General features: G+C 41.9%; 1 protein-coding gene across 4 annotated transcripts in view; it reads right to left on the reverse strand.

The window, feature by feature from the left end:
• The window catches only part of ALK (ALK receptor tyrosine kinase), a 310,521-nt gene that overhangs the window by 15,838 nt on the left and 271,707 nt on the right, over positions 1-22,976 (reverse strand). For 2 of the 4 annotated variants that reach the window (XM_014877491.2, XM_088161049.1), the window contains exons 12-23: positions 19,180-19,342; positions 14,834-14,984; positions 12,404-12,535; positions 11,441-11,585; positions 10,480-10,662; positions 8,932-9,030; positions 8,100-8,252; positions 6,800-6,898; positions 4,892-5,078; positions 2,606-2,696; positions 1,651-1,715; positions 645-774 (exon numbers count right to left, since the gene is read on the reverse strand). In XM_014877491.2, the coding sequence (XP_014732977.2) occupies positions 645-774; positions 1,651-1,715; positions 2,606-2,696; positions 4,892-5,078; positions 6,800-6,898; positions 8,100-8,252; positions 8,932-9,030; positions 10,480-10,662; positions 11,441-11,585; positions 12,404-12,535; positions 14,834-14,984; positions 19,180-19,342 (1,598 nt within the window). Of the gene's footprint in view, positions 1-644; positions 775-1,650; positions 1,716-2,605; positions 2,697-4,891; positions 5,079-6,799; positions 6,899-8,099; positions 8,253-8,931; positions 9,031-10,479; positions 10,663-11,440; positions 11,586-12,403; positions 12,536-14,833; positions 14,985-19,179; positions 19,343-22,976 lie in introns of those variants that run through there. The other 2 variants (XM_088161050.1, XM_088161051.1) reach the window with 2 other exon arrangements.

Consider the following 22,976-nt stretch of genomic DNA (forward strand, 5'->3'; position numbering starts at 1 on the left):
GGTCTTCACTTTCAGCAATATCTGTGTGACTGTCTGACCCACGGACTCAGAGAAAACTTTATTCTTCTGAAAAAACGAATTCTCTCTAGAAGTCATAATTAATTTCTTCCACATTCCTAGCTGATTGTCTCTTCCTATTGATGCTGATTTCAGTGGGGAAAATCTTTAAAACTCTGGACTAAAGATATTTTCTATTAAGTTGACAGCTCCAGGCAGGATTGCCTCCTTGCCTATGCCAAATTTGAATTGACAGATATCCACAGAAATGTATCTGATCAGCAATATGAATAATGGATTTATATTTTTAATATTACTAGCTCAATATTTTCCCCCAGCCTGCCCCCAGCTGGTGAGAGTAAGGTAAGAGTTGAGTTTAACATTTTTGTTTTTGCTTTTTTTCTTTCTTTAGGTAGTATCTGCAATGTTATCTAGCAAAGTCCAGGGATGAGGCAGCTCTGCATAGCCCCAGCAGCATCTGTTCCCTATCCTCCTGGCTCCTGCCTCCACAGTCTTATAGCAACAGAAATTTTGTGACCATCTAAAAGGCTGGGAAATAGTATCTGTATGGATCAGCTCTTTTATAGCTAAGTGTTTGCCTTGTGGCAGCAGCTCTCTAAATAAAATGCAATTTACTCTTTCCTTACCGGTCTGGGCCGTGTCTCCCTCAGGAAGGATTTCAGGTCTCCTCCAGCCATGAGCTCCAGCAGGATGAAGCGGGGCAGGGCCTGCAAGCTCACCCCGATACAGCGCACGATGTTCTGGTGGTTGAACTTGCTGTGGAGATAGGGACACCCAGCTGTGGAGCAACTTTGACCCAAAAAGCACAGTAGCAGAAAACATTCAAACCTTTTTGCTGCAGGGATTTTTTTTTTTCCCCCAGAAATTAACAAATCTCAAAGATAGGGCAACTGGATAAAGCTAAAGCACTACCCCTGCATTCTGTGTCTGTCTGGATACTGCAGGACACACGGAGGTGGGGAAGCAGTCGCTTTTGGCTGCTTTTTCTCTCCCTATTTTCTGCATTCTTTTTGGGCTACAGCAAGACTTGTGGGGCACAGGAAGCAGAACATGTCTGATAACAGAGAAAAGTCTACTTGTAATTTTCCCCATCCAAGAGGCAGAAGTGTGGCTAGGGCAATGTTGTTCTAAGCAACACACTGACATGGGGATCTGCTTGTGGGGGATGTTTCTTGAGGTCTAGTCTCAAATACTTCATTATTTCCCCACCTCTCAAATATGATGGGAAAAAGTAGTTGCATGGATTCTGGGATTCAGACACTGACACATGGTATGACAGCAGCATAAAGTCAATGCCATCTGGTGGTTTTGACTAGTCAAACCCAAATTCCTAAGGTATGTTCTCCTCTCAAAAGAAATCAATAATATCTTATCAATTCTAAAATTTGGGCTTTAAATTTTTCACTTTGGGTAATGGAAACCAATGTGGACCCTTTTGAAAATTTAGCCTTTAATCATTTGATGCCTCTTCATTTGTAAGAAGAACAGAAAAGGATGGTAATGCGTATTCTCTTTGTGCTAAAACTACTGCATAGATGTGCTGAGAGGACACCACCTGTGAAGAAACTTTTTTCTTTATTTTGCTGGGCTTTGCAAGCCTACACAAATGGTGTTCATGTGATTCATACACACCTAATAATGAGAGCTTCCATGAGGAAGTCGAGCTCATCTTGCTCTGAACACACTTCTGGCAATGTCTGGGAAAGAAGGAACAGGTTAACAAGAAGATACTTCAGCTTACAGGTTAGAACACCTGGCATTAATATTATCTGCAGCAATCCTTTCTCAAAAGAAACCTCACTCTAAGACAACCATTTAGTACTGCTAAACTAGACTGTGAAGCCTGTTGAAAGGTAAATATCAGAACTCCTGGCCCATCAATGCCGCTGTCATCCTCCTCCCAGCAAAGGAAATAGCCCAGAGTACACAGAGTAAAGTTCAATATATGGGACTCTGTTGTATTGAGGATGAGGAATGAGATCACAGTTCCTGAGTTCTCTGCAGTTCAATTACCCTATCTTCCAAAAAGACTGGGATCTATAACCAGCAGCAGAACTGTGCTGCTATGTAATCTCTATGAGAAAACAAGCCAGCTAGACTGCTGAAGGCCTGGAGAACTCTACCAGGGTCTCTTAGGATTTAGCTTCACATCCAATGCATATCCATCCTGTAAGGAAGTGGTGAGATCCCTGGAAAACCTGCCATCTCCTACTTGGCCTCTGACTTACAAGGCTTTGGACAGATTACCAACCAGGTGTAGCATGGGGAAGATGGACAGAGGATGGATTTAGTTCTCATTCCTGCAGTCTACTGTGGCTCTTTGCCACAGTGGGAAATATTTCCCTGTTTACTATTCCCAGACCTCTTTTACTCATTTTACTCTTTTGAGTAGTCTCACATACTCATATGCGACAAGCTGTACCATTGCTGTGATGGATTAAAGTGCTGCAACAGAGCAGCAGCATTTCTAGCCACGTCCTTCAGGACTCACAGCAATGCTTCATTCATCTTCACTGTTAAAATGCATTGGGACTCTTGAGTAAAAGGTGCATGAAACCATCATGATAACTCATACACTGTCACTTACTTTCACAGCCACCTGCAAGGGAGTGGGGTCGCTGGGGATCCCTGTCACCTGACCTTCATATACCTCACCAAAGGCTCCGTGGCCCAAACCCCTGGACAGACCAGAGAAGACAAGAAGGTTTTACTAGAGAGAACAAACATTATAACACTGTGGACACAGCTCACAGAACCGGCTCACAATTTTCATGGCAGAGTCACAGGAAGAACTGGATATTGACAATATGCAGGGGACCAGACCTTGGCAAGATCTTTCATGGACCTACATTTTATTTAGGATGGGACATTTATCATGGACAGGAAAGCAATCCATGGAAGTGAACATTCCCGAGTGAAATTGAGCTGCTGGCATTGCAGAGAGCACTCATCTATGGCTTTGGTATCAGTGCTCAGTGGTGGGTGCTCCAAAACAGATCAATAAAGACAGAACTTTAGTCTTGGTGTTTCCACACCCTGAGCACATTAGCAGTTCCCCTGATATTTCTGCATCACCATTAAAGAAAACATAGAGCAAGAAACTACGAGGCACAATGATTCTCAAAAGACCTGAATTCTAAACCAAGTAACTTTTTCTGATTTATTGTGTGATTCTGGGCAAGTACCTTAGCCAGTAAATGGTGATGACAGTGCTTTGTAAAGCACTCAGCTCTAGGAATTTGTGCTGAGAATTGTTTCTGGCAGTGATCATATTATGAAACTTGAAGTTTTATTTTGTATAAGATTACAAGAAAAAGAGAATAGAATAAGAGTAATCATACAATAGATCCTGTCCCATGTCCTTGTGATACAGATTTTGCATACCCGTCTATTCAGTCCTCACTCTCTCAACATTAAGTCAACTGGAATAACAATAGTTATTTCACATCAGTGGCCTGTCATAATGACATGGTGAAATATGGCAGAGGATGAGGCTGCACCCCAAATCCTGAGTCTCTCTTAACCCTGCATAGGCTGCACATTGGGCAATAGTATTTCCAGCCTCTAAGAGGCTTTCCTCTATCTCAGCCTGGGGAAAAGGCTCTCAGAAAAGCTCTCTGCTACAGCATGCACTCTCCTGTCAGAGCCAGGTCTGGGCTGAGAGCTGCATTGATTCTGTTCTCTGCTGTATCAGTGGGCTGCTTTTGCATGGGCTGTTGCCCTCCTGTCCACATGAACAAGGAGGAACAGTCTGCTCTGCTGTTCCATAAGCCCTGTCTGTAGTTTTGCCAGGATAGAATCAGTCTGGGCAGTGAAACCACATTGCTGCCTATGACTCAACCACTTTGTGTAATAACATTTTGTAAGTATCAACTTGAGACACCATTCTTGGCTCTGCCTCACCAACCTATTACAAACTGAGGGGATAAACCAGATCTTTACAGCTCATAACTCACCCTCCTTCCAAAAAGTCCACTTTCTCTTCCCTTGTCAGTTCCCAGCTTTATCCTCTGCTATCTCATCGCCACAATTCAAAAATCCTTTCAAAGTCCAAGTGACAAAGGAAGCAGCAGCACAGGGTACACTGGAAACCTCTAGGTGCAGTCCAGCAAGATGTGCAGGTAAAGGGGAATGAGGTAAGAGCAAAACATTGCAGACTGCATAAACTGCTCTGAGCATCATTTTTTTCAGCACCTTAAGCTCCTCAGTTTTCCAAGGACTCCTGCTTCCACTTTTTTTTTGTGTAACACTGTATGGTACCAGGGTACTGTCACATTCACATTCACAAATATCCTGCAGTAGAGCAAAGTGTGCAAGAACTCAGAATTTTCAAGTTTTTCTTAGGAGACACTTCTAAGTTTTCCAGAAGTTCTCATCTAGATGTGATTATCTTGCTGGCTTTATATCCCTGACTTTTTAATACTGTCTGGCATTTTCAAATCCATTGCTTTCCTTGTTATTGCATTTAAGGATGTAATTGTCTTTACCAAATATTTGATTTACCATCAAAGATTTAAAAGAGCCTTCTACAAGCTTCAGCCATCCCAGAATTTCATCAGCTCATGGCAATGGGCCATTCACTGCATAGCCTGTAAAAGATGTAAGCGAATTACTGGCGTTGGCTATTCCGTTCTCCTCACAATCCCAGGAGATGAACACTGCACCTGTAGAGGGTCAAGGTGAATGCCAAAATCTAGTCCCATCCACACGAGCCTAACTACTGCACCTTTACATTTTATGAAAAGCGGTATGAACCTAAAAGTGGGCAAGAATTTGCATGTGCCTGCACAAAGCTGTGTGCTCACACCTCTTAGGAGAGCCAGGATATGTGGGTGTACGGTGTGAAGGATGGGGAAGGCAAAGATGAATTTACCGGATGAGGGAGATGTTTTTTCGAGGCACCTCTTTAAGGTCACTAATGGATGTGGTTTTTCCTGCAAAGCAGTAGTTGGGGTTGTAGTCTGTCATGATGGTGGAGGTACGCAGCTTGCTCAGTTTGTACTCTGGGCTCTGCAGCTCCATCTGCATGGCTTGCAGCTCCTGGTGCTTGCGGCGGTACACTAAATGTGGAGAACACAGTTAACCACGTACAGAGACTGGATTCGTGACAGACCCTCTCTCTCACTGGGATTCACTGTGGTGTGGCCAGACTTCAGGGAATCAAACCAGCCAGTGAAACTGGCATATTTCTGTACATCAAATAACTACAGATAGAAAATGGAATCTGAAGATATCCGGGAACCTTTGATTTACACATCTTATGAAGAAACAGGATTGCTCATGGACTATCTGGAAAAAGTGAAATGAATTTCACTTGGAGAGATCTCAGAGTTCACAGTTCTGATCTTTTTGTTCTGCTCTGTTCAGTTTAACCAGACCTTCCAAATACAACTTCAGTTTGAAACTTGCGGGAGCTGGGGTATAACCAACTTTCCTAAATCACACAGAAGTGACTAAAGTCTGCAACAGTGAATTATTGCATCATATTGTTCAAAATGTATAGCCTAAACTGTTTCCTCAGAATAACACATTGTACACACACAAAAAAAGCTATTTTTTCAAAGCTTCCTCTGTTTCTAAACAACAGAGTAGGATTATATTTGAAGTCAGTTTATGGTAGTGTTATATTCCTTGCATTGCTTCACTGATGCTTCTGCAACGCCATTAAAAACCACACCTTGAAAGAAGACATCCTGAGGATATTCCTTGAAATAGTAACTGATATTGCAGGATTTTTTCCAAAAGAGATGACAATCATGAGCAGGTTAAATCACTATTGATTTCTGTGGGAGCTGGATTGAGCCCAGAGACTGTGACGGTAATAGTTATTGCATCTTCTCCAGCAGATGTTGCTCAGGGGAAAAATTTAAGGGGTAAACATGCACTTGCAAAGGTAGATGGATGTAATGACCTATCCACAAACCCTTCCTGTCCTCCACTTTCCTCCTCATTGGCTTTGCTTTGATTTTTTAAATCGTTGCCCTTTCCTGAGATGGAAATGATAGGCTCGTTGGATGGAAAGAGGATTACTCTTCCACTCCTCAGAAGTATTTAGTCATTGTAAAAAGGTACGGTCAGGACAGAAATCACAGATGTAGGACCATGTGTGTGTAACTGATAACTCCTGAAATTCTTAAAACTGAAACAGCTGTGCAAATCTAATTTCCTGTTCTAGGTTCATCCCTCTCCTCCCCCAGACCACACACAGAGTGTGGACAAAGAAAGGTGGCAAAGCCGTGGTTTGAACCCCTGACTGCTTTTCATTGATTCAAATCTATTCTGCTTGCACCAAATGCAGGTGAGCAATTGTTTAAATCAAGAACACAAAAAGGTGAAAAATGCCTTTTAGAATTTCCAACAAAAATGCCAAGAATACCCACATCCTACTAAGTAGCAGTTTTTGAAAGGGGAACCTATGTGAGAGCTTAAGCTTAAATGTCATACATTAAGAGGTGAAATCTGTAGTAGGAACACAAATAAAGAAGCTTTTAGGTATTAAACAGCACCAGATTTCACAAAACCAGAAGCAGCTGTGTTCTGGCAGCTTCACAGTGTAACACAAACAATAATGTCTCTTTTGAGATGCAGTCAGTAACTGAAGCCTCCTTGAATTGGTCATTGTGGTTAGAAACAACTACAGAAATCTGAAGTTGTGTGTGGGAAGGTGTCATTAAATACAGCAGTAGCTGAAAACCTGAATCCTTTTGCCTCTCAGGGCCCAATTATCCCTGGCTCAGATCCAGCCCTTATATGAAAATATCTTTTGCAGAGAAACACTCACCTATCATGATTCCCGAAAAAGCCAAAATTAAAGCAGCCACCAATGCTGAAGTCACTACAGACAAGACCAAGGAGAAAGGGAGACGAACTACTGGCTCAGCTGCAACAGAAATAAGAAGAAACAGGAGAAAGAATTCATATTTGAAATTATCTTCCAGGAGCCACTTTTTTGCCATCAAATTGTTTTCTGCTCTTCCATTTACTCATCTGCTGCTCCAATAGCGTAGGAGCAACCTCTGGCATGACCAGTTCTCAGGATCTATGACTTCTCATACCTCATTGTTTCACTTTCCTCAATTAATATCAAGCCATTAAAACAGATGGTTCACTATCAATGAATTAACATGTGAACTCCCTGGGTGTGAAAACAAGACCATAAAAATCAGGGGCAGGAGGTTTGGGGGGGGTGGAAAGAACATTACATTGTCAGGGTTAAAGTGCTGCTATCAATGCCAAATCACAGCAAAAGCAGGAGGACTGCAATATATCATCTCCTAAATGCATGTAATCCAGGCAGAAAAACCTGGTAACAGTGTAGTGAAGCTGCATCCTCATGTGGGATCGTGCTATTAAGGTTTACTTCACCTTGACAAAATGACCATACTTTTATCCATCTTACAGGCAGGAATGGTAAAAACACAACAATTTTCCCATACTGGTGACAAAGCTGAAAGCAGGATCCCAAACCCCTGGGGTGACCTGCTCTAACTGCTGCACAAGAATATGAAGCAAACCTATTAACAGAGCTCTGAGCACCTCGTTTTGAGATAAAGGCAAGTACAGGCACTGTATTTTGTTTTTCTCAGAGAAATCTTGCACAGAATTTCTTACAGCGTCTGAAGTTTTACCTTAAGCGTCCAAATCCACAGGAATCATATTTTCCTTCACCTTGCACTTTTTTTCTTTTTGTTTGTTTGTTCTTTAGAGAACGAAGCTGGAATTTAAGTTCAGATGGAAAATTCTTTCAGCAAGCAAACTTCTAGGATTTCAGAGCAGATGCTGAACACCAGCACAAGCTGGCACAAAATTTGACTCTTCTCAGATCTGCCTGGAATACCAAACATACACTGTGGAGCAAAGCAGCACTGCTGCTCAGTGCCCCAGTCCTCAGCATTGATGAGGCTGTATCCTGGCAAAATAGCTCTGCAGCATACACCAGCAAGAAAGAAGGCAACATTCAACTGCAACTAGGTTTAAGAAAGATTAGACAGCACTTTCAGGATGTATTACAGTCCAAACTACAGATTTTGGCCATGCATTTTCTGTCCCACATGTCAGCAGTACCCCACACACCTACTCACCTGTGCAAGACACACCATCCTCAGCCAACTCTGTGCCTGGCTCACAAAAGCAAATGACTTTTTGAGTCTCAAGATCAACATGGCACTCGTCCATTTCACAGTGACTGCAGTTAAGGTGCAGCCTAATTTCCACCTCTCCATGCCCCTCTGTCACTAGGGAGTGGATGAAGAAGCTGAGTTAATTACTGCAAAGACCATTCTCATAATTTCCTTGGGCTCACCCTTTTCTTTCCCAGCCTTTACTCCCTTCAAGAGCAATCATTGCAATATCAAAACTTTCTGGCTGAATCTACCAGACCAGAGTGCATCTGTATTTCAAAATACTTCTGGCTATTCTAAAGCAAACATTTTTTGTTTTTTTTTAACAAGAAGATTTTTTTGTTGTTTTCTGAACACATTGCAAACATATTAAAGACATTGATTTCTAGGAAAACACAGGTTGGCGTGGCAGTATTTATCACTTCCGTGCACTGCTGGGCAGCACTTGGATATTTTACCAAGGGATGCTCTAAGGAACTTTTAAGTGAATAGTCAGGTGTTTTGTCTGTTTCTTTCCTGAAGTATCTGAGCTATGAGGTTCTGTTATCACTTTCCTTCTCCAAAAATTATTCTGTAGGCTGGTAGACTGTACCGCTGGGAGTGTTTCCTAATAGGCTTGATGTTTCCTCTCTCTGTTTCTTTCCTGCTACTTCTGTCTATTCTCTGCTGTACTCTGTATACTTTCTGCCTCCTCATGTTCATGACACTGAGCTGTATCCCAAAAGGTTGTAAGGGTCCTACTATTTTTAAAATGAAATAAGCCCACGAGAAGACTTCTGACCAATATGAATACCTTTAAGTGCTGGGGTGTATAAAGTACCAATTGGATTAATAAAGGACACACCATCCTCCCCATCCATCTCTGGGTCATTGTCCACTGCAGCATTGCCACCTATGTCAAACCAGAAGTTACCTTAACAGACTAAGGCTCATAAAACAATAAAACACAGATAAACATAGCAACATGCATGAATTCAGCATATTTAGGGAGGCATCCAAATGAAAAAAGAGAAAAATTAAAGCATTTAATATATAGGGAGTTTTAGCAAGTTGTGGCATGAACTACTGGACTAGAACTTAAATTACAGAAGCTTGTGACAATCAATTAACTAGCCCTGTTTAGGTAGACTGTTGCAAACTAAGGCACAAACTTCATCTTTAACCATTTGGATATGCTGTGAAACATACAAGTCCTTCTTAAAATTTATGTAGCCAAGAGACTGGAAAGCACCAGTACTTCAGGGCTAAGTTAGTACCCTTGCTGATCAAGGTATGTACAGTCTCAGCAGAGGGAATGAATAACCTGATATCCTTGCTCTCCTTTGCACCCTAAAAGAAGGGTGGTCCACCAGAAGTGAGGACTGAAGGAATTTATGAGTTGCTCATTTGTGCTTGAGCATATAGAACACACCAGAAGCAAAGTATGGGCAATATATAACAAATATTAGAAACACAGTATAGGCCATATATTTTGTACTTCAAGCATGCAACAATTCCCCCACCCCACCAAAAAATAGCTTTTTCCCTTTAGTTGCCTTCAGTGAAATAAAAAAAAAACCAACATGATGTGAATTATTCTGTTGGGAAAAAAAGCATTATGCAGGAACATTGGTACAAAACATGTACTTAATAATTTAAACTCATTACTTCCTCTCAAGATTTCCAGTCTACCATACACTTAATTTAAGCTGTGGAGAACCAGGGGTTAAAGAGTCCACCACAGCACAGATGGCTGCAAAAACTACGTGGTCCAGGAGACTATGGGTTAGTAGAGATCTTGAATCTGGTCCACACCAGTTGTAATCAACATAATGCCATCTGACAGCTGCCCTGAGACACAGAGGCACATGAAATTAGCTCCTTGTTGACTGAAGTCATATTAAGAAGGGTGCTGGCTGGCAGCCTGAGCCTCTGCCCCCAGAGACCACCTGTGCAGGACCAAGGCAGGGCAGGGGAGAAACTGTGTCTTTCCCCTGGCATAAAGCCTGGCTGCCAGTTTCCAGGACCAAAGTCCTCCAAACACAGGCAACAGGAGCACATTGTTGTGGCTCCTCCTTCTCCAGCACTGCCACCCCAACATGAAAGGTTCATGAATCACAGCAGGACCTTAATGTCACATTTTTCAGAGCACAAAGCCAGGGTTGCAGCTGAAGGACTGGCATCTGGCTCTTTGCTCAAAGACTAAATGCCATAAGTTCATCTAGTGCTAAAAAGGCAACACACAGACATACTAGTACATAACAGTCAAATATGCTAGCTACAGGAGAGTTATCATCAGCATTTTGCTGATCATTAGCACTAAAGGAGGGGAAGGGACACCTTGAACACGAAGCCACTTTACCTATATATCCTCCGCCTCCTCCACCTGAGGAGCACCCCCCTCCACCCCCTCCGAAACCCCCTCTTGTCTCCCACCCCCACTTCTTCATGGCCTGGGGGCAGGATCTTCCTCCAGTAGCACCTTCCAGCAAGGATTTTCCTGACCACAGGAAGGAAGTGTTATCATTCCAGCCACCTCCACCACCTGCAGTTGAGAGAAGAGAAAAGGGACAGCCAGGGGTTACTTTTTGTGTAATAAACGCTGCAGGGATCTGCAGGACAAGCATCCATTCCAAACAGCTCAGCTGAACGTCATCACCTGCACCTCTGTTCACCTACCATACAAGGACGAGTATTTTATATAGAAAATGTAAAAAGATAACCCTACCTACTCTCCAACCACTTATGGCTGGTTAACAGAGCCTTCCCCTTCTCCTTGAATAAAATACTTTTGTAAAAAAACAATGTCAGTTCTAAATTAGAACAAACTGAATTTATTGAAAGGGGTGTGAAAACATTTCCACTCCTGCTCTCCACATAACATACTCACCAGTGACAGACTTTCAGCTCTGCTGGTTGCTTAGTCTAAGGTCTCTTCACAGAGACTTCTAGACATGGTGCAATTATGGTCTTTCTGCATAAGCCAGAGAAACTGAGTATGTCCACAGAGCACAAAACAGTGCAGGGAGCAGGACAGCCACATTGGCACTGCAAACTCCCGCATCAAAAATCAAACAACTTTGTTTATGAAAGGTACTACATTATTTTGGGAGGATGTTGCCATTACTGTGGCTATACCATCTCTGATACCCTTATTTATGCCAAGTATCCAGCACTGTGGGTACCTTCTATTTGCATCTGTTATAATCCTCTGCTCCCCTGAACTGTATTTTCAGTTTTGCCTCACCTTCTTGTGAGGAGGAGGAATCTGGGAGTACCACATACTCACAAAGGTTTTCTTAAAAGGAATAAACTTTTCTTACCTGCAGCTCCTGAATTTCCATTCAACCCTGGAATAGAGGAATCATTCTCCAGTCTTTCTGGATGAAATGTGTCCGTTTTGGCCCTGTAGGCCCTGCCACCACCCCCTGCTGCAATTATCAAGGGGACCGGTTCTCCGTTCTCCATCTTAACAAATTCAGAAATAAAGGCAATGTTCAAACTGAGTCAGACATGTAAATGGAAGTTCAGCCACATGACAGTTATGGCATGTTGCATCAAGCAGGCATCTAGGGCCATTGCATTATTTATGCACCCACACCCAGAAATTTAATGGATAGAAAATTAAAGAATAGTCCTACCAAGTTCTGCTACAGGAAACAGCAGTGTCAGTCGCTCTATGAACTGTATCTATTATGGTGATGACTCTTAGAAAGCCTGTAATGTCCCATGTGATGACTCTTATCAAATGAAACAGCTAAGGAGCATTGCTCTGCACAGTGTCTCCTCTGGCAAAGGACTGACTGAAACCAGTGTTTGGAATGAGTACTGTCTCACTAGCACAGGACAGGAAACACCAGTGGTCTGCAGCTACAGGACTGCCAACAGAAAACGTACAGGCCATCCTCAACTTTCCTTGTCAGGCCAAATGTGTAGCTGAAGTCTCGCATTCTACTACGGCAGAATTGAATGAAGTCCTGCAGAATTTGCCTTTTGCTGTAGAACTATTCTTTTGCATCTCGGTTTTTATAAAAAAAACCCTAACCCAGTTCTACCCATTATGTTTGCAAAGGATTCTCCAAGCCATTGAAGCAAGTGTGGCCATATTGCAAAGCAGTTCAAAGAAGTGTGAAGGGCCAAGTCAGATCCCTTCATCTTTCAAGTGGAAATTAAGGATACCCGGAGGTCACTCTGTGGACCCTCTCCCTGAGGTGTATAAAAGATTTTTCAGAGGCAGGTGGCAGGATGTGCTGATGCTGGAGGTCATGGGGACTGTGTTTCCATACCTTAAATATGTAAGTGGCACCGCCCCCGCCTCCACCTCCTCCTGCCCATTCATTGACACTTCTGTTCACACGGATCTCTTCTTCAATCACGTTGTTCTCTCCAATGCAGACTTTCTGAATAACATCATTAGTCTGCAAGCAGAAGACCAGATGTGAGTTCAGCTAAGGAACCTCCATGCCCTTGTACACACGGAGGCCTCATGAACCCTTCACTGCCCCAAAGCAAGAAATTGTCCTCCAGTGAAACTACGTGACCAGAACCAAGTGAGTGCTCTTCTAGAAGAATCTGCTTTTTGCCTCAACCTTTAATTGAATTATTTTGAAGCAAGCTCAGTGCTGATACCTATTACCATGTAAAATGACGTCATGTTTTACATGGTATTATCATGTAAAACAGCTCCATAAAATGTAGCTGCAAATGTTTCCCAGCATTAACAGTCTGTATTTCATAAGTGTAGGAAGGGAGTAACTCAGCAAGGATGTGTCTTGTTCCATGTCACATGACAGCCAAATGGCAGAGACAGAGAAACCCCACGTTTGTTTACCTCAAACTGTTTCCAGCCCTCTGTTGGTTGGGGCTAAGTAGCCAATGTGCTGCTGATTTTAAAAGCAATTTTACTGCAACTACCAGTATCTACCAAAACAGCAGCAAACCCACCTTTGGGTTGCAATGTTTCCCTGATGTTAATGAAAATACCTCACTAAAAATCCTCCACATTTCCTACTTAGCATTTCTTCCTTTCCATCAATTATCACTGAACATAGTGAACTTTCTGTACTAGGTAAATCCCTGAATTCACTAACTGATTTCAATCACAACATTAAACCACCATTTATAGCTGCTTCAGGACTATGACCTAAGTATTTTTTTGATTTAAAATTGGAGCACTAAAGTGCATGACAAGGACTCTTCTGTGACCATTTTCAAGTTTCAAACTTTGTATCTATCTTATTTTATTTTACAGGTTTTGTCTCAGTAACACTATTTTGTTATATTGCACATATATTGCACATTGAACCTACTAAACCAACTTTTAGGGGAAAATGCACAAACATTTGTTATAGTAGGATTGACCTTCTTCTTCCTTCTACTTTCATGCATGTGTTTTCTTTTGGAATAAGAACCTGATAAAACCATATTCAAATTCCAAATTATTCTGCTGACCACAAAATATCTTCTCAGTTGAGCCACAGAATGCGCAGCATTAATTTTATGTGTGCCTTGCCTAAAGAACTAACAGTCCTTCTTTCCCTGTTTTTTTCCCTCTCCTTAATTGATTTGGAGTTGGGTGGGAATGATTAATAAAATGACAAAATCAATGACCCAAAGGAACCACTAGATTACAAAAAAATATAATCCTTCATGGCAAAGACATAACTGATTACAATCCAATCTAGTAAAAGTCCCCTCTACGAGTCAATGCAATCTCTTTGCCTCAATGAAAGAATTACATTAGCCCTCAATAAATTCTCACTAAGATTACAGTGGCCTGCAATTTAATGAGTCCATATATTACCCTCAGCTGGAATGTCCTAGTTAAAGACGTTGGATGGACGTTTGAGTTAGGCCATTTCTCATTTCAAAAAGGCTTTATATTAATGGTTTGTTTGTAGAGATGTGTAATTCTAGTTTTAACATTATTTACTTCAGCAGCAGCCTTGAGAACCCCTCTTACTTGTCTATATCCTTCAACCTTTCTCTGCTCTAACAGACTGCTAAGCTTTCATCTCTTGGATGCCAGCCATTAACAGCTGAGAAATGCACATCATTTAAATGTCCAGCTCAAACCTGTAGGTGAAATTTCATCAGATAATGCTTAGTTTTTTCCATAAGAGAGTCCTATTCCCACATCCTCCTCCAAACAATGAATAAACTACTGTGCAGGCAGATAGTGCCCGTCTTTCTGTCCAGACATTTGCAGCAAGGGTTGGTTAATAACACAGAAATCAGGGCTAACCCAACAACGATTGATCTGCCTTTCCTATTCCTACATGGAGAATAACCAAGCAGGCCCTGTGATGTGGGTATCTCTAGAGGTGCAGAGCATATCATAATGGCAGGGCTGGGCTCACTAGTGGAACAAGGGCAAAACCCTTCAAAGTCAGCCTTGAAGACTCATCTCCAGAGGAATGGAAAGCAGGATTGTCTTTTGTCTCCAAGTCCCCACACATGTGCTCTGAGAAACTCAGATCAGTCAGGAACCTGCTGTGTAATATCAACACCTGTTGTGTAATGGTACCCAAATGTTGAAAAGAAGAGAGCAGAGGGACATGGTGCTTCATATTCTCATGGTGTTCAAGTAAAACTATAACAGTTCTTGACTCCTGTAGCCCCAAAACCCCTTGAGGACAATATTTTTCTGTGTGAAAAGACAAAACTCCATGGATTGCTAGAAGGGATGAAAGCAAATAAGAAAGGCAATCACTTACACTAGGACAAGCATCTTCTCCTTGCTGTCCCACCAAGATATACAGTGTATCATCCTTCTGGAGGTCAAAAATTCCCAGCACAGACACTCCGTGGGACCGCACCATGGTGTTCTTCCCTCCTTTCCCACCTGCAGCTCCATAGCCTGAGATGCTGCAGAAAAAAAGAAAACAAGAGGCTGCCACCTGGGTTGTCCCAGACAGGTGGAAAGAAGCACAAACCACTTCTGAGCACTAAGCTTTTTGTACACCAGATGTACACAAAGCTGAGCTCTGAGGACCTGACATTCTAAATAAATCTAAACCCAAAGCCCGAAGACTGTTTATCTGCTCTGTTTGAATCTGTGAGCTCGGGTAGCTACAAAACAGATTCTTTCACATTGATTATTGGGCAAACACTGCTGAGAACAGAGTAAGCAAGTCCCTACAGTTTCTAGTTTTAATATATGAAACACATCTTGTTTCCCAGAAGGCACATGCTTGAGAAGTTTGAAGCAAGGAAGAGAAAGAACAGAAGGAGAAGAACTGGTAAAAATAGGACATATGGCTAAAGAGAACATTAAGCATGAGATTGACAGAGGGAGACTTTGAGAAAGCAGACAGCATAACTGGTCCTGGTAGCATGGACCAGATGGAAAACAGCTCTCTTATTCCCATGACCAGAGGAATACAGAAAGAAAAGTAGATGGAAATGACACTACCTGCAGTAAACAAAGAAGGTAAAGCCCCCTGGCTGAACTCATGGTGATCAGGAACACCTCACTGTGGAATGGCCATGTTACACACAGGCTGCTGCAGTCTCAGTTGAGGCTCTGGGATTTTTATCTTAAACAGTCAAGATCCAGAGGTACTTACTGTTGCTGGTGTACCTAAAGATGTGGCTGTAACACTGTATTTCTCAGCTCCTCCCTCTCCCTTCCTAACAATGGACATACTTAAAGCAGCTTTTAGCAAAGGACTTCAAAGCACTTTTTAAAGATCATGATAAAACACATTTCTGCTGCAACAAAACACAGAGTTACTCAACTTTCTGAGCAGGTGAATGATGGTACAGCAACTCAGTTTAGATCTGAAATAAGCAGGCAATTCTCCACTGACATTAATAACTTTCCATCTATTTCTGGGAGAGCAAAATTCCACCTGGAGCACGTAACCACAGACTGCAGGACTCAGAAATCAAAAATTGCTCTCGGCTTCCTACCAGGCACAGCTTAGGTGCTCTGCTTTAACACCTCCTTTCCTCCAGCACCTGGCTTCTCTCTGCCCAGCAAACTCCTGCCTGCAAACAGGCAGTTCTCATAAAGCATATTAGATCTTGGCAATGTGACATGATTATGTTCATGCCACTGCTGATAACCAAAGCAATCAGTCCTCAGTTAGGCTGTACCAGAGCCAGCAGAAAAAGTGATGGACACAGCACTGGGCCACACCGAACAGATGCTGAACGAATCTGAAGACTGAGTTGATTTGCTGTGGAATTTTGCAATGGCTAATGAGGTGCACTACCAGGCACAGCAAGCTGGCAGGACTAATTGGCTGCCAGTAGGGGCCATACTTTTCCATGTAAGAACAGATTTTGCATACAAGCAGTGATATCGGAAAGTTCAGGAAACCCAGACTGGCCTCATTCAAAGGCTGAAGACAAATAAAACCAAGTATATTCAGATGTCAGTCATTCCCTATTCAAAATGGGTGTCACTATTTAAACAGTTATCTTGACTTCAAACTTTAAGAGGATCTCTTTCATTAGGACCACCTTTCTTTTACAGGAGGAAGGAAGCCTTCCATACTGGCCCTGAAGAAAGGTTCAGCCCATCCAGAGCAAGAATATAGAGTACCTTCCACTGCCTTTCTTCTTTTCTTTTACTATGACACTTGTGGGATCTGAAAAAGAAGCCCACACCTTCAGGAAGGGTCAGGATGTGCAGAGTGCAAACCAGGCTGCACAAACCATGGCTGGAGAAAAACACGTATCCCAATATCCAGGTCATGGGAAAAACTCAAGCTAGTCTTGAGAGCATGAGGAAATGCTGTGCCTAGGCTGGCTGACTCTGAATGACACTTTTTCGCACACCACTGGCTGTGTTCTTGAGCCACCTTAAATGAAGGGACCATAGAGAAGAGAGGACAGTAGAAGTGACCTCAAATGGGGCACTCAGCAAAATGGACCTAAACCTCTTCCTTTAAAGATGGAAAGAAGTCATATAAAGGATAGTAATGTGTATTATAATATATTACAGTCCACTCCTCTCATACTTGCTCATAAGACCTAGATAACCAGACCTTCTGAATGCTTAGAAGGAAATCTGAAACAAAAAATATTCTTTTATAATGTTTAACTTCACTGTTACACAATGTGAAGTCCCATGGGAGTGAACCAGAGCATGTAAAATTCCAGTTTTCAGATGTCAGCACTAGAGTGTGTGGCAGCCCACTCAGACCTTCACAGCTAGTGGGGTTTTATGGGTGTGGTTGGTTTGTGTTGGCGGAGTTTTGTGCATAATTGAGCTGTCTGTATTTTAATAATACATATTCTGCCTCATGTTCACAAAATCAATATCCTTATTGAGCAATTACCAGGAGTGTACATTACACAGTATAAAGCACTGACATGGCAGAACATCAGCTTTCTTGAGAGCCCTGCAGACAGCAGGAGGGATTTCTGCCTGGATCAGGTGTTTCAGCAGTGCCCATCAGGAAAACTTACAGGACCCACACTGCAGCAGGACCGCAGGGCAGAGCTGAACACAGGCAGTAAGTCCAGACTCTGGGAAGCCCTGGAATTGATGTTGCAACTTGACATTTTCCTAGGGCTATCCTATGCTGGTGGACTCTGCTTCCCCTTCAGCAGACCAGAATCAGGAAGATGTCAAGTTAATTTAAGCCCACAATTGCCTCCTGCTTTCCCCAGGCTGTGAATTTTCTACTACAGCCTTAAGAGGTGCAGAAGAGAATGTCATCCCTATATATATATATGTTATGCACGACATTATACATCTATTATCTATACAGAACCTAAAATCTGTTAGGTCATTTACAGGAATTAAATAGACAGGTCACCCCTGCAGGGCCCAGGGTTTGTATTGTGCAGCAAAAAAACAACTTACTGTTGCACAGGAATTCTGGCTCTTCTTGGATTCTGATATTAAAGAAATGACAATGCTGTAAAGCTTTTGGGCTGTTTGGCCTCTTCATTTTTGGGCTGTACTTTATAACCATATTTACTGGATGCTGGTTCTGAAAAATTCTATTCACCTCAGGCAACTCCTTGTTGATAGCTGGGTAAAATATGCTTTCTGCATTACCATCCATCCTTGTAGGAATAGGCACTCAGGCAGAACTTGTGCCTAGCCTAGCCAGTCTCAAAACTGCTTTGCCCTAGGCCTCTTTAAGAGACTGACTTCTAGCCTTATCATTAACATTCTTATTCAATATAAAGGGGAAAAAAAAAAAGATGGGATCAGAAAGCTCTAGCTGAAATTTGTTCAAAGCCTTCAATGGAATGTTTTGCTTTGAAATCCAAGATTCCATCACTGTTTTCAATATGGAATGCTGCAGAAAAAAACACCACTAGACAGTCACTGGTTCAAACTGAGAGTTCTGCTTACAAAATGATGTATGTAATGGCTTCATGTTACCATTCAGATACAGAGAACTACACTTCGATTGTACTTCTTTCCCCAGCAAGAGCAAAAAGAAAAAATGATTGGTAAAAATCTGATTAAGTAGCATTGAACAGTATCTGATCATCTCTCTTTGAAAATAACTCCACAGGGGGATTTAAGTGTTAGAACCCTCAGTATCACAGAGCCTACCATTTAGGTGGCTGGCTTCCAAAATCAATTCTACTGTGGTAAGCCAGGCTTACAAGCTCAACTTGCTGTGTCTAGATTCAAAAAAGTGGAGAAGCTGAGCAGAGGTTGATGCAAGCTGTCCTTTAAGAAATTCTGACACATGATTGTGCCTTCCACTCCAAGTAGAGGGCAGGAAAAACTCATTCAAATCCCAGGGCTCAATGAATGACAAATGGGAAATGCATTCCTCTTAGTCTGAGGAGGTAAAAATGCTTCATTTTCAGCTACTGATAGAGCTCTCCCAACCTGTAACCATTTAGGCTAAAGATTTGCCTGCCTCAGAAAGTTTCTTCTCTTTCACCAAAAAACTTGCATCTTCTAGCGAACAAATCTGAGATGGGAGAGACTGGAAATCAAAGGCTCAGTGGTAAATAAAACCCCAGCAGATGTGGCCAAACTTCTGAATGTAATCCTTCAAAAATGCCTAGTGTGTATCTGCAGCTTGGACAGTTTCAAACACATATATATCACCACAGTCAGAGACGGTTCCCTTACCTGTATGTGTTGGTTGCTGGTACTCTCCAGATCTGAATGCCTTGGAGAATCCCTTCAGCTCCCACCACCACTCTGAGCTTGGAGTTCCTGTAGGCATCATTGCACTGGCTCTGTGTGGGGCCATAGGGTCCACTGGCACCACAGGTTGTGAACAGCCACTGATCTGAAAGGAGGACACGTGCAAAGCATGACCCCAACATCCAAAGACCGAGTAGTTCTTCTGCTCTTTAGCATCTTGGACCAAGAGCAGAACTGGCCCTGAGGTTTTAACCCAAACAAATACACACAGAATTATTTTAAAAGTCTCATAGTTCTGTGTATCTCAGTATTTTATAGCTTTTCATCAACATCTCCAGAAATCTATCACAACAATAAACACAGTTTTATTTTTCCTCAGGCTTGAAAAGGCAAAGAGCACAGACTAAAGTCCAACAGTCATCCCAGTTTCAGGCTCTGCTCTCTGGGCTGTAAGTGTTCATTCATAATCTCAAGGCTGGTGCATTCTAGCCCTTTCAGTTTCTAGAGACATATGGTTATTGAATTTATTTTAAATGGGAAAGTAACTGTTAATTAGATAAAAACATGTAAATATAACACCATCACAGTGATTAAAACATAACAATAGATTAATTGCGTTTTGAATAATTTTTTGCTCACAGGAGACTCAAATTAAGCTTCAGAAAGCAAACCACCTGACTGAGGCGTGTAAAACAAGCATGAAGCTCTGCATTTTCTACGCTGGATCTGTAGGTGCAAATCAATGCCTCCCTATTACAGCCATTTCCATCAACTGGAAGAACTAATCCTGTACAGATTTCTAGAACAAGGCTTTGCTAATTTGTGTCTCAAGAAAATTGAATTTTTAAAATTTGAATACATGATGGTGACAACTATCTCCTTTTCCCTTAAAGATTCATTTTAGGGGCATTGTAGTCTCAAGACCACAATGCTTTTGGTAAACCCACCTTGTCCTATTTTCTAGTATATCAGGAAATAATTAATATATAATCAAAACTAAGAGCTAGATGGTAAATAAGTGGACAGAGCATTTTTTGTCAACATGGCATGATATATCAAACATACTTATTAATAATCTAATATACACAATCTAATAAACTCCATTAGGTAGTTCTATTGTCATTGAAGATAAAAGATTTGGAATACATCTGAATTATGCCAGTCCAGTCAGCCTTCCATTTGGCCTCCTCACAGGGCACCATTTCTCCACCAGTTTCCAAAAAAGCAATGCCACACATGCAGATTCCTCTGTGGTGATACTAATTACTTCAGACAGGGCATTAATTGGACTCAATGACCAGGACTTGGGCTCAATGATCCTTGCAGATCCCTTCCAGCTTAGGATGTTCTGTGATTAGCTTGACCTGCTTCTTGGAATTCAGAGCTATTGTCTAAGCTGATGTGGTCTAGAAATTACGGTCTGCATGTGTCTGGATGAGTAGGGCCAAAAGTTCTACCATTACTGTTACTGGAGAGGTTCACCCTCCAGAAAAACAAGAAAACACATTAGCTTAGCCAGAAAAAATGTCTGAATTACCTTATCACAAACTAATCTTGAAGATGAGCTAAATTCCTTCTTACAAAAAAAGTTCAGTGAATGAAATGGATCAAATAATTTGACAGAACTTCAAGAAATAAAGCGACTGGTATTTATGAAAAACCTTGGTAATACAGTGTTGTGCAAAAATACCACTCTGTAAGAAAATTTCCCAATCTAAGTGCTGCTGAGAGAATAATGCCATTTTACTGAAAAATCTACACCACCCCTCCTCAAAACTCCCCTTCAAGGGTCCTCTACAGATTTCGTCACTGTTACTTGTTTCATTTGCATACTAATTTCACTTATTCCTTCAATTCTTCTGCAGTGGGTGACAGTATGAAATCTTAAAATTATTAGACAGCAAATGGAAGAATTTCCCTCTCCTCCTTTGCTTCTCATGTGCCCCCACAAAAACACCCAAAACAACAGCCAAGAGGGTAGAAAGAAAGAAAGGTCTAGAAGCTACTAAAGCAAAATGCTTCAGTAGCTCTGAATAGTCTGGCACCAGAAGTTACTTGTGTTTATCCTTGCAAAACCCACCCCAAACCCAAAGGAAAATCTTACACTAACTGGAAGATGAGAGACTCATTCTGTCAGCTATCACAGTGATTTAACATTGCAATACCCCAGTGGGCTTAGCCACCTGCACTGAAACATATGTTTAGTAAAGCAGGCAGGTAAGTGGAACAGTAAGAAACTGCTTGGATGTCTTCAGAGAAATATCAAACATGTTCCCAAAGGTAGATGTGGGTGACCTTCAAGGGGACAATAAGCCCAAAACATGAGAATCAAAATGGAACACTGGAAGTGATAAAACCTAGGACAGACCACAGCATGTGCAGACTGCTGCTATGGTTAAGCTTTGCATTTCTGATTTAGTCCCTTGAAATAATACTTGTTCCTTAGGTGTCTGCATACCTGACTTTAGAAAAATTATCTCTAGACAATTCCACATATAATACACAGCACAGCTGGACCTGAAATTGGCTGCTCTTGGCTCCCACTGGGTTCCAGGGACTGGGGATCAGCGAAATACATTTTATTCCAAAATGCTTTGAAATGGCCTTCTAGTTCCTTAAAAGCCCTGGTAGGACAGAAGGAGAAGGTCCTTCTGCTTTAGACCTTATGCCTTCAGTCTCTGAGCTGAAGCAACCAGAACAGCTTTTGTATTTTCTGTATTTTCTTTAGGGCAGACTAGAGGGGACTCACTTCCAGTGCAGAGGCAGTATCAGAGTAAAGGCAAACACTGCTGGCAGTTTGAGATTAGTTAATATGCATTAAGATTTTAGAATCTGGTTTTTCAGAGCTTAAAAGGATGGAGAATGAAAAACCACAGCAATGTTATGCCAGGGAGTACAATGTAAGGAACTTGGAGATGACTGAGCACAGGAGGTTGTGTCTTGGATTTCTAAAGTGGTCCTGTTGTAATGGATACAGTGGTGTATACAAGATTGTTTGCAAAGCCTCCCAGGTTCTGCAGCAGCTGCAGCCGGTGCTAGCAAGAATATTTATCTGCTTTATTCAATAGATGGTAGACAAGAACAGAAAAGATGTGTTTCAGACCTAGCAGAGCTGAGTAGTGATCTTTTCCCAAAACACGGCCCAGGTGAAGTCCATGGAGAGACTGCACCTGATTTAAACCAGCAGGGATTTTAGTAAAACCTACAGCAGGTGTTGCACCATCTCCCCATTTGTCATTGCTGCACTGATGTGCAAACAGCCCTACTCCTGTTCATAAATACTGGAAGCCAGTCCAAGATGGAACAACTTTGTCACCGAATTAAATGTGACATAATACGACACAGGAAGAAGCTGCCCCTCATTTCAAGATAATTAGGACAGATGGATCTTAGTTACAATTCTGGATACAAAACTAAAACCCCCACACTTCCCCTCCCCGCCTCCTCTCTTACACGTCTCACAAAGCCAACCCTCAGTGTCCAGATGTAACAGCAGCCTAAGATCTGACACCACTAACCCAGTAGCAAAACTGAGTGCTGCCTCCCTTAATAACCCATCTCTGCTTTTTTAAAAATAAGATTTCACTCCCTGCAAAGTATTGATTTTCTCTTGATTCTAGAAATGACTGCAGCATGTCTTATGAGCTTGGAGAGAGCATTTCTACAGGTTGCTGCATACCACAGCAGTTTAGAGTAATTCAGTTTGCAGCATTATTTTGATCTCCAAAGACTAAAGCAGCAGCACTGAATCGAAAATTCTTAAGTAGCTTGGTGAGAAG

This window comes from Sturnus vulgaris, chromosome 3 (genome assembly GCF_052056855.1).
Source record: "Sturnus vulgaris isolate bStuVul1 chromosome 3, bStuVul1.hap1, whole genome shotgun sequence".
Lineage (NCBI taxonomy): Eukaryota > Metazoa > Chordata > Aves > Passeriformes > Sturnidae > Sturnus > Sturnus vulgaris.